An 11,583-nucleotide genomic window follows, 5' to 3' on the forward strand; every position below is an offset into this window, starting at 1 on the left:
TGGGTTTGTGCATGTATTGTACCACTATATAAGGGTAAGGGAGATGTGCATGAGTGTTGTAATTCAAGGGGTATTAGTTTGTTGAATGTAGTTAGAAAAGTGTATGGTAGAGTACTGATTAATAGGATTAAGGATAAAACAGAGAATGCAATCTTAGACATACAGGGTGGTTTTAGAAGAAGTAGGGGTTGTATGAATCAGATTTTTACAGTTAGGCAGAGATGCGAGAAATATTTAGCAAAAGGTAAGGAGGCGTATGTTGCGTTTATGGATCTGGAGAAAGCGTATAATAGAGTTGATAGGGAAGCAATGTGGAATGTGATGAGGTTATATGGAGTTGGTGGAAGGTTGTTGCAAGCAGTGAAAAGTTTCTACAAAGGTAGTAAAGCATGTGTTAGGATAGGAAATGAAGTGAGCGATTGGTTTCCGGAGAGAGTGGGACTGAGACAGGGATGTGTGATGTCACCGTGGTTGTTTAACTTGTATGTTGATGGAGTGGTGAGAGAGGTGAATGCTCGAGTGCTTAGACGAGGATTGAAATTGGTAGACGAGACTGACCATGAATGGGAGATAAATCAGTTGTTGTTTGCGGATGATACTGTACTGGTTGCAGACGCGGAAGAGAAGCTTGGCCGATTAGTGACAGAATTGTGGAAGGGTGTGTGAGAGAAGGAAGTTGAGAGTTAATGTGGGTAAGAGTAAGGTTATGAGATGTACGAGAAGGGAAGGTGGTGCGAGGTTGAATGTTATGTTGAATGGAGAGTTACTTGAGGAGGTGGATCAGTTTAAGTACTTGGGGTCTGTTGTTGCAGCAAATGGTGGAGTGGAAGCAGATGTACGTCAGAGAGTGAATGAAGGATGCAAAGTGTTGGGGGCAGTTAAGGGACTAGTAAAAAATAGAGGGTTGGGCATGAATGTAAAGAGAGTTCTGTATGAGAAAGTGATTGTACCAACTGTGATGTATGGATCGGAGTTGTGGGGAATGAAAGTGACGGAGAGACAGAAATTGAATGTGTTTGAGATGAAGTGTCTAAGGAGTATGGCTGGTGTATCTCGATTAGATAGGGTTAGGAATGAAGTAGTGAGGGTGAGAACGGGTGTAAGAAATGAGTTAGCAGCTAGAGTGGATATGAATGTGTTGAGGTGGTTTGGCCATGTTGAGAGAATGGAAAATGGCTGTCTGCTAAAGAAGGTGATGAATGCAAGAGTTGATGCGAGAAGTACAAGAGGAAGGTCAAAGTTTGGGTGGATGGATGGAGTGAAGGAAGCTCTAAGTGATAGGAGGATAGATGTGAGAGAGGCAAGAGAGCGTGCTAGAAATAGGAATGAATGGCGAGCGATTGTGACGCAGTTCCGGTAGGTCCTGCTGCTTCCTCCGGTGCCTTGGATGACCGCGGAGGTAGCAGCAGTAGGGGATTCAGCATTACGAAGCTTCATCTGTGGTGGATAATGTGGGAGGGTGGGCTGTGCCCCCCTAGCAGTACAAGCCGAACTCGGTTGAGTCCCTTGTCAGGCTGGGAGGAACATAGAGAGGAGACATCCCCTTTTTTGTTTCATGTTTGATGTCGGCTACCCCCTATATTGGAGGAAGTGCCTTGGTATATGTATGTATGTATAATGAGCAAAAGTCATAACTCCTGTCAATCTCCTAACTACCTGAGCATAGGGATGTCTTAGGTGTTAAGCTAGGCTTCCACTTGTGATTAGTGGACGGTCTAGGAGAAATCTAAATCCTTCCGGATATAAATGTGCGAATAGTATAGGCATAACATGAGAAATGGGTATGCATACATTCTACTTATCATTTCTCTTATACAAAATGATGGGCGAGATACTTCAATAGAAATAAAAGTTAAAAAAAAAGGTACTCATTTGAGTACCTTACCTGTATCGATTACCTAGTCCAGCTCCATAATGGCACAACTACTAAACCCCAGGGGAAGGAAAGAATTAAGGAAAAGGGCCAGACATTCTTATCTTTCATTCTTGGACTTAGGTTGTGACTACTATTTAAGAAAAGATGTTTCTCACCTGTGAGAAGGCTAGGATTGTTATACCAGTTGAGCAGCTACCACCGGTTCCAAGGAGAATGCATCCAGGAACTTGTGAGTATAATTCTACAAGTAGCGGGCAGTCAAAGTTGTCGTCTGGCAACTCCAGACTCCTGCCTTTGGCACTTGTCCCAAAAACAGATTCATCCTGAATGCGAGGATAGAGCTGATTCCTATTGACTTTGGGGGTTTGCGCAGTAGATAGACCAATCGAGACTTCCTAAAAAAGCAAAGAATAAGCGTTTGATGGTCTCATGAAACGAGAAAGAGACTGTGTTCTTGGCATCCGGCTTCTACACCATCAGTACTGAGGAACAACTTCTTATGCTCTGGTCTGAAGCACTGAGTTCTCTTAATGTAGTGCCATCGTGTCCTCACCAGACAGAAAAGTAGGTAATATCGAATGCTAGTCGCATGTAGAAGACAAGAGATGGAGGAGGACTAGAACCTGGAGTCGTGGACTGCAGAGTTTCAAGTCTTAGCCACAAACTCTGGAACGATGATCATCTAGACCTTCCATCCCTTGGAATGACTAATGGCATAGCAGATGACATGCAATTCCCCTATTCTCTTTGCCCAGCCTAAAGCCAGTAAAAACATGGTCTTAAGTGCCAAACATCTATCTGATGCTATTAAGGGCTTGTACGGAGAGTAATTAAGAGAGATAAGAACATTCGTAATGTCCCAACCTGGGGGTCTGAGTTCTCTGGATGGACGGGACTGCTTGAAGCTCCTCCTCTGCATGGACAACTCCAATGATAAGGAGAGGTCCATGCCATTTAGTATGAAGACTTGGCTCAAGGGTGAGCAATAGCATTTTACCATGGCAACTGAGAAGCATCTCGTCTACCACACCAATCAGAAGATGGCCCACTTTCCCAGGTAGAAAACTGCAGAGGATTTTTAGACTTCCAAACATCTGCTATGCAATGACTTACGAAAAGCTTTGCACTGGAGATGCTGGATAGTCTCCACCTGTCAAGTGACAGGAAAACCGCTGAGTTGTTGAACCTCTGCAGATAAGGCTGACATAGAAGGTTGGGCAATCAGGGTAGTTCTACTTCTGGTCCCTCAACTAGCAAAGGGCAGGCACGGTTGCTGAGGCTTGGGACATAAACACAGGGGTGACAGGCCCCAGGGTCAGGGTGGCAGGATCAGGGGTGATAAAGGGTGGTAACACCAGGCACTTGGATAACACAAGATGATTAAGCCAAGGCACCAACTTATGCCCAACCTTGAGTAGTGGCACCAACTCGTGCTCGAGCCTTCATGCCCATCGTCCTTGACATTGAGATACTACAACTAGAGAGATATTGGGTCCTCTGACTGGCCAGACAGTACTACATTGGATCCTTCTCTCTGGTTATGGTTCATTTTCCCTTTGCCTACCATACACTGAATAATCTGGCCTATTCTTTACATATTCTCCTCTGAACTCATAGACCTGACAACACTAAGATCACCAAACAATTCTTCTTCACCCAATGAGTTAACTATTGCAATGTAATTTTTCAGTGGCTACTTTCCTCTTGGTAAGGGTAAAAGAGACTTTAGCTATGGTAAGTAGCTCTTCTAAGAAAAGGACACTTGCAAATCAAACCATTGTTCTCTAAATCTTAGGTGGTGCCATAGCCTCTGTACCATGGTCTACCACTGTCTTGTGTTAGAGTTCTCTTGCTTGAGGGTATACTTGGACTTGGACACACTATTCTATCTTATTTCTCTTCCTCTTGTTTTGTTAAAGTTTTTATAGTTTATATAGGAAATATTAATTTAAAGTCACTGTTCTTAAAATATTTTATCTTTCCTTGTTTCCTTTCCTCACTGGGCTATTTCCCCAATTGGAGCCCCTTGGCTTATAGCATCCTGCTTTTCCAATTAGGGTTGTAGCTTAGCTAGTAATAACAATAATAACATGAATAATAATAATATTGCCAATGAGCGGTCCTTCACAGTCCTTTTGGGTTTGGGAATCACAGGAGGCAACACCATTGGGGTCAACTCACCTATGCCCTTTAACACTGGTGTCACCACGGGAGACACAGCCACTGAGGACCTCAGGGGCGGTGTCACCACGGGAGACACAGCCACTGGGGACCTCAGGGGCGAGGTAGTATTTGCTACCAGTTCCCTTAACAAAGTCATAGGAGACCCAAGTCTTCTTTAGAGCAAACTCATCGTCTGCGGTTTGCATATCAACAGTAGAGAATTTCCAATATCTGATGGGATACGACAATCACTGGCGGAACCTTAAACGGCAACAGAACCTGAAAAACCTACCAAAGTAGATCCAAGGTCTCCTACCACATGCTTCTTTTGAGGACTGCAGGGAAGCGGAGTAGATGTTGCCCTTAATGCGGAAAAGAAAGCGATCAAAGAATTCCTTGGTGTCTTTTTGAGAGTTGCCTAAATAGACACCCGAGAAGGATTAACTCTCTTCTTTCCCTTCAAAGCTTACACTTACCACTACACAGGGGTCATGACCTACACTTGGCACATGGGGATGACTGTGAACAATCATGACCCCTAAGACGCAGAAAGGAATCTTATACAGTTTCCCCATAAACCAGTTGCAGTGTCTATCCCTACCCCAGAAAGTAGGAATATCTTGCTTCATATCCATAATCACCAACAATAATTTTCTGCAAAGAAAAAGAAAAAAGATCAAAGCTTTTGGTTCGGGCACAATAATAAGTCCGCACTCGTGGCCAAATACAAAAGTGAAGAGCTTCTGACAGGCAGGGGAAAGGGGCTACCCACCTGTCGGTAACTGCCTCATTAATTAATTCAAAGGCTGTTCCAGCTCCGTTCAAGACATTTTCCTATTTTTATTGACAAAAGGTTTGTTTAAGAGTAGGAACAAATGAAGAACAAATAAAGAATCAATGACAAGCCAGATGAATTTGTTTTAATTCTTACAAACATCTATCTGTGTTTTTAAATGAGCTCTTAATAATAAGCAGAAATACAGGAATACCTCTTGTTATGCCGGTTTGACATATTTAATTATGACTTTACGTCACTCATCTTTAAATATTAAAAAAAAAATACACATTAAGATGTTGCACCTGACTTCATGCTGGTTTCTACATTGTAAAATAATTTTGAAGTGCTCTACTGTTTAGTATTGTACTTCACATGGAAGCTTATTATTTCATAAAATGATAGCAGATTGAAGGTTTTTTTTATGTTCAATACATGTATAGGGAGCATTTAAGTCACTTTATAGGGAAAAAATCCGACCTATGTCGAAAATCAGATTCTGCCCGGTCTCTTGGAACCAATTAATGATGTAGGGTAGGGTAACTTTGTACAGTAATAACACAATATCTTAAATACTTCCAAAAAACAAATTTCTAAAGTCAACGAAAATATTTTCCTGTTTCAATTTTTATAATATAAAGAAACAATAAAATGATGACTTGCTTTCAAATTGTTTCTTTTTGGTATAAAATTTCAACCAGGCATACAAGGATTTCTTGAATCTTCTTTGCATAGGTCATTCTTCCTTTTCATCTTAAGGACTAGATTGAATTTCCAGCACATACGTAATGGGTGAAAACGTAGGAGTTATGAGAGATTGGATTGCATGATGGAAGAAAAAAAGTGGGAATGGAGGTGCAGTAGAAGGATAAAGGGGGATTGCTGCTAAGGGCAGAAAAGATCTAATAATACTGGGTGTACTGACAGTATTACCACTCATGGAGTTTCATCTAGAGGAAACCCTTTTACATGTCACAACAGTTCAAACCTAAGACATCTTTCTATAAAATATTAAGAAGTAACTGACAGCACACAGTTCAGTGAGCACAAGTATGTCCTTTTTATCTTTCATCCCCATTTGACATACAGTATATTCACAAAAAAATCAAATAGTTCATTACCTGCTTAACTAACGAAGCCCAAAATTTATTTTCTGCAAAACTGGTCTTCAACAAATCATTGTCAATTTCTTGTAAAACAATTTCCACCAAATGGCAGCAGCTGAGCATAAGCGAATTATTCCTGTCCTTTTTATACCCCACTTTTATCACATTCAGTAAGGTGTGCAAGAAACAAATGCCACTATCCTTGAAAGGTAACTTGGCCATTAATACTGGATTTCCAGATATTTTTTCAAATATTGGTGTGAGGTAAGAGAGGTTTCGTTGTGGTAAAATCTTCTTATTCACATGTTTATAAGTGCGAAGGCAAATGTCGACGAGGTCATCTGAATCTGTAAATAAGAAAAAATTAAAACAGGAAGGAAAGATTTTGCATTTTATCAACCAAAGAAAGCACTGCACCATATAATGAAATTAAAGAAACTATTATATACATGACTAGAACTTAAATAAGCATAGTTAGAGACAACTGTCTTTAAAGTATTTCCATTATTATCATAATTATTATTATTATTATCGAACTGTAATCTAGTAGGCAAAGTAGAATGTTACCAGAAAAGGGGCCTCAAGGAAACAGGAAGGAAAAGAACAATCTATAAATGATGAAAAACAAAAATCAAAAATTTTTGAAGTCATTTGTTTTTCCTAACTATGCAAACCGTGTCCTTTAATAAGAGTATTTTTGATATACCTGGAACTCAGAGGTTAAAATTCATAATGAGGTTTTGGTAGTTTCTGGTGGCCACTTTGACCTTAATCCTAAGACTTGGACTAAAGGGTCCTGGTGGTTGAAACAGGGAAGTGCCGCTTAAAATACTCAGGTTTGCAGTTAGGAAAAATACAAATTACTTAAAACATTTGTGAATTGTTTCTGCAAAAATATAACCCCTTGTCCTATAATAGCAGACTTATCCTGAGGAGGGAGGAAGTCTTATAACCAACTGGCTGGTTTACTTTCCCTAGAATGGCAAAACCTTTGGTCCTGAATAGGAGTGAAAGTGGTGACTCTTCTCAATTTCCTCATGACCTGTACATATAGATGAGGTAGGTGTTAGGCTAGGTCACTAAAATGGCTTGGTAAATTGGTCAAGGAAGTACCTACTGTATATTTGTGCGAAGGAGATATGTAGTCTAAACGTATGGTCTTATGAGTGCATACATATTTCCAAACAAACTTATTGCTAAGAAAAGTTGCTCAAATATGTGGTTCACCTGCATCTACCCATCCAGTCCAGAAAATAACAGTGTAACTGCTGCACCACAAAAGGAAAGTGATGAGGTAAAAGGCCAGTCGATATTACATTTTATTCTAGACTTATGTTACAATTGCTGTCATAGATGAAATACTTCTTATCCTATGAAGGAGTTAGATTTGGTATACGATCAGTTGAGCCCCTACTGACGGTTCAAAGGTAACAATATCTAGGAACCTGTGGATACTCTTATAAGTAATGGGCAGCTGAGGTTGTCTGTTGCTAACATTATTGTCTTTGCAAAAATCACCTGTGACAGGTTCTTTCTGAGAGCTAGGGGTAGATGCAATATTCTGGCCTCACGAGATCAAATCCAGGGTGGTCCTCTCATCCCCTGGTGTGAATGTGTGCCCAATTGTTTCACGAAAGAAGAAGACATAGAAACATGTAATGTGATAAGGGACGGCAAGTGCATTCGCCTTGGTTCCTTTAGTTGATCTTGCCTGGTAGAGAAAAGGATGGCACCTTTCCTTTCTCCTCCCATAAACATCTTCTGCTCCAGAAGGAGGAGAAAGTGCTGAAATCTCTTCCCAAAGGGAATGACAACACATCTGCAATGTGCCGTCTCTAAGATCACACACTTATGCAGTGGTCAAGTGAGGCTACTTGCTTCGGCTGACACCTACGGACGAGTTGGAAGACTCCTTATTGCTATCCAGTCCTGAAGCGAGTGAGAAATCTGTGACGGTCTGCACTTGGCTCACCACAGGAAAGTTTTCAGGCCCAAAGCATCTTGGTAACAGCTGGAATAAAACTTCTAGAATACTGTGTAGTATTGAGCCTCATGATGGAGAAGGCCTGGCTATTAGAATTAACTGCCTGCCTAGTATTACGAACAGGAATGGCCTCCCCATCCTTCCGGTGAGGCATCTGTATGAATTACCACTGACTGTTGAGATGGTTGTAAGGGAATTGTTCTTGTCAGGCTCTTGATCGGTGACCATGGCCTTAGGAGCGTTCGCAGTAGGGTCGGTGTCAATCTTTGTTGATCTCTCCAAGCGTTTGATGCGTATCTTCTCCAGACTCCTGACGTATCTTTTAGTTGTGCTTTTAGCACTGGTCTGTCACTGCTGCAAACTGGAGAGAGACCAGTACTCTTTCCTGTTGGCATCTTGAAATTTTCTTGAGTTTCAGTAGTCTCTTGACAGATCCCGCTATCTTTCTCCTCTTCTTCGGTGGAATGGAGAAACGATGTGACTGCAAGTTCCAATGGATTCCTAACCATTGAAACTCCTGAGCTGGCGAAAGGCGAAACTTTTTGTGGTTGATCTTGAAGCCTAGGTGTTCTAGGAACTGAATCACTTTTGTGGCTGCCTACAGACAAGCTGTCTTGGATGCTGCCCACACCGGCCAGTCGTCCAGCTATGCCGCTACCCGAATGCCTTCTAAGAGCAGCTGTTGGACGACTGTATCCGCAAGTTTTGTGAATATCCTTGGGGCTATGTTTAGCCAGAAGGGCATGGCTGTGAAGGCATCTTTTGTCTTCTGTAGCCTGAATCCTAGGTAGGAGGAGAGAGGGCGGCTGACTAGTAGGTGCCAATAAGCATCTGCCAGGTCTATTGAGACTGTGTACGCCCCTTTCGGTAACAGGGTCCTTATGTGTTGCAGGGTAAGCATCCAGAACTTGTTCTCGATGAACTTGTGGAGACAAGTCTAGAATGACTCTGAGTTTGTCCGAGTCCTTCTTGGGAACACAAAACAGCCTTCCCTGGAATTTGATGGACTTCCTTTTCCTTATTACGTTTTTGTTCAAGAGTTCTGAGGTATATTCTTCCAATAAGGGGCTGGAGTGTTGGAAGAATTCAGAAAAAGGGGGTGGCATTTTGTTCCATTTCCAACCGAGTCCATTCTTAATTACCTGTAGGTTGTGGGCCCATGGATCGAAGGTCCAACAATCCTGAAAGTGAAAGAGACTTCCTCCTACCTGGTGCATCTCATTTCTGAGATGTTCCTGAGGATTTACCACCTTGACCACGTCCTCCTCTACCCCCTGAGAGGTTCCTTGAGGAGCCTCTTCTTGAGCCTCTACCTCTGGGGCGAAAGGTAGTTGTGTGCCTCTCAAAGCCTGGGTTGAACACCGGCGATTGAGCTACCAGCTGCTGGGGCACCATCTGGAAGGTGGTTTGCGGCTGAGCTACCATTTGGGGCACTGTGGTCATGGTCATGGTTGGATGCTGTGCAGGCCTGCGTGGCTTCTTTGTCTTCCTTGGTTGGAAGACATGTCCCACTTCTGGAGAAGGTTCCTATTCTCCGTGGCGGCTCTTGCGATGACCTCCTGAACCAGTTCTTTTGGGAAGAGGTCCTTGCTCCAGATACATGAAGTGATCAGCTTCCCGGGCTCGTGTTTGACCGTTGCTGCGGCAAACACATGCTCTCTACAGGGTCTCCTGGACCTGACGAAAGCATACATGTCCTTGACAAGGGTACCCATGTGAGTCTTGGCTAGGATCATGTACATATCTGGGGTATTGGAAAGGCCTGCATACATTTCCATACAGTTCTGAAGAGACAAAGAAGCGGCTAGTCTCTCTTTTGTCTCCTGTTCCCTTCTCAAAAGATGCTCTGGCAGTTTTGGAAGGTTCTCATTGAACTGTTGACCTGCTATCTCCAGATCCAGTTTAGAGACTGAGAAGGTTAGAAGAACCTCGTTCCATTCCTTCTCGCAGGTAGGCATGGCTAGAGATAATGGTCTGCATTCCTCTAGCACTGGGCATGGTTTGCCAACGTCAAGTGCTTTCAACATACAGTTGAGAGCTTTGACCGAAAAGGGGAAGGTACCTCAGGGTTTCAGTTGCGATGGAGCAGGGAGCATGAGACCTGCACATCGTGTGCCCACAAAAGTCCTTACTCTTGTGGTTGCAGAACATGACTGCACACTTCACCTTAGGCTCCTCCTGTAAGGAAAGAAAGAGTGAAATGAGTACTGTATAGGGTTATTTATATCACTGATATAAATACACATGTTTAACAATAGTATTACTTACTATTATTTATAATAGCTTAGGATAGTAAGCTAGAAAAGAAGTAGGAAAGACACATACCTGTGTTTCCTCTCCAGGCAATTGCTGTGACCTCCTACAATATTAATATTTTTAATTTCCTTATTAGGGAGAACACAGAGTGGAATAACTCTCGTACGTAAAGCCCGAGTCAGTGAATATTAACACTAACTCATCCACTTGTAAAATATTAATACTGAATGGTAATAATTGGTGTCCCTATGATTTAGGATTCATCAGGATGTTGAAGGATTACTTCACCTCAACATCTTATCGGTCTCAACAACGGACTGTGATAGGATACACAGAGTATGTTGGAAATGTTATACTACAGTATTATTATATATTGTAGTTTTCTAACTGCTGTATTGTTATACTGCAGGAATACTGGCTACTGTATTGTCTTATACTATAGTTTTACCGGTATACTACCGGGTTAGGCTAGTACCTGGCGGCACTAGCTGACAGGGGAAGAGAAAAAATTGAAAGAAAGATTCCTGCATTATTATAGTTTAATACCATAATTGGGAGTGTAGGGACTATTGCCTCAACAGCCTTCTTCCCAGAATGATAATTCAAATGGAAGGGGAGGAATACCTTGATTCTAGCTTCCATCCAACCACAAATTCTGTTGCCGGCTGTACTGCCGGTTACAAGGTTTGTGGATGGCAGTCCAAAAGAGGACTGAAGAATTCTCAACAGTATAATGGGTTCCCACTGGCAGCCGTCAGGGCCAGCTCAACCTTTCCCGGAGGTTTGCTTCTGTTAGGGAGTTGGTCGAGGCGCTAACCTAACCGCTGTTTGTAGGAACCCGGCCAGTAACCCAGTCAGCCCGGCAAGCGAGGATGATTGTAGAATACCGGCCAAAGGACATTTGTGACGGCTAGGCCAGCACTAAAGGACAGAAGGTGAAGGGAAAGGGTCTTATATTTTACAGAAGAGAAAGGTGGCGGCAAGTATGCCTCCTACTTTTGGCTGTAAATCAAGGAAGCCTAGCTTCCTATGCCGGCACCGTCATGGGCGGCAGGGGAATAACGATACCCTAGCCTGTGACCTTGCCAGATATAGGACTTGTCTTCTAGTCCACAAGGGAGAAAAGTGGCGGCAATTATACTGCCCACTTTCGGTTGTAGACTAGGGAAGCCTAGCTTCCTTTGCCGACAATGCTATAGCCGGCAGAGGAATTACTATTCCTCTGTCGATAACGTTGTCGGCTACAAGACAATACACCCTGAGTTACTGTCATATTTCAAGGCCGGGATACTCGCCGGCAAAGAGGATCAACAGTAAAACCCTATCCCAGTCAAGCCAGAGTTAACAACTCCATGGCGATGACGGAAGAGGGGGTTGTCGCCTGGGATGGCGGCGCTCAGGGGGGAAAGAAGGGTTTATCCTT

General features: G+C 42.7%; 1 protein-coding gene across 1 annotated transcript in view; it reads right to left on the reverse strand.

The window, feature by feature from the left end:
- Window positions 1-11,583, reverse strand: part of LOC137615259 (nucleolar pre-ribosomal-associated protein 1) — a 321,164-nt gene that overhangs the window by 89,415 nt on the left and 220,166 nt on the right. The window contains exon 7 of the mRNA XM_068344983.1: window positions 5,936-6,267. Coding sequence (XP_068201084.1) covers window positions 5,936-6,267 — 332 coding nt within the window. The remainder of the gene's footprint in view (window positions 1-5,935; window positions 6,268-11,583) is intronic.

Source organism: Palaemon carinicauda, chromosome 21 (assembly GCF_036898095.1).
Source record: "Palaemon carinicauda isolate YSFRI2023 chromosome 21, ASM3689809v2, whole genome shotgun sequence".
Taxonomy (NCBI): domain Eukaryota; kingdom Metazoa; phylum Arthropoda; class Malacostraca; order Decapoda; family Palaemonidae; genus Palaemon; species Palaemon carinicauda.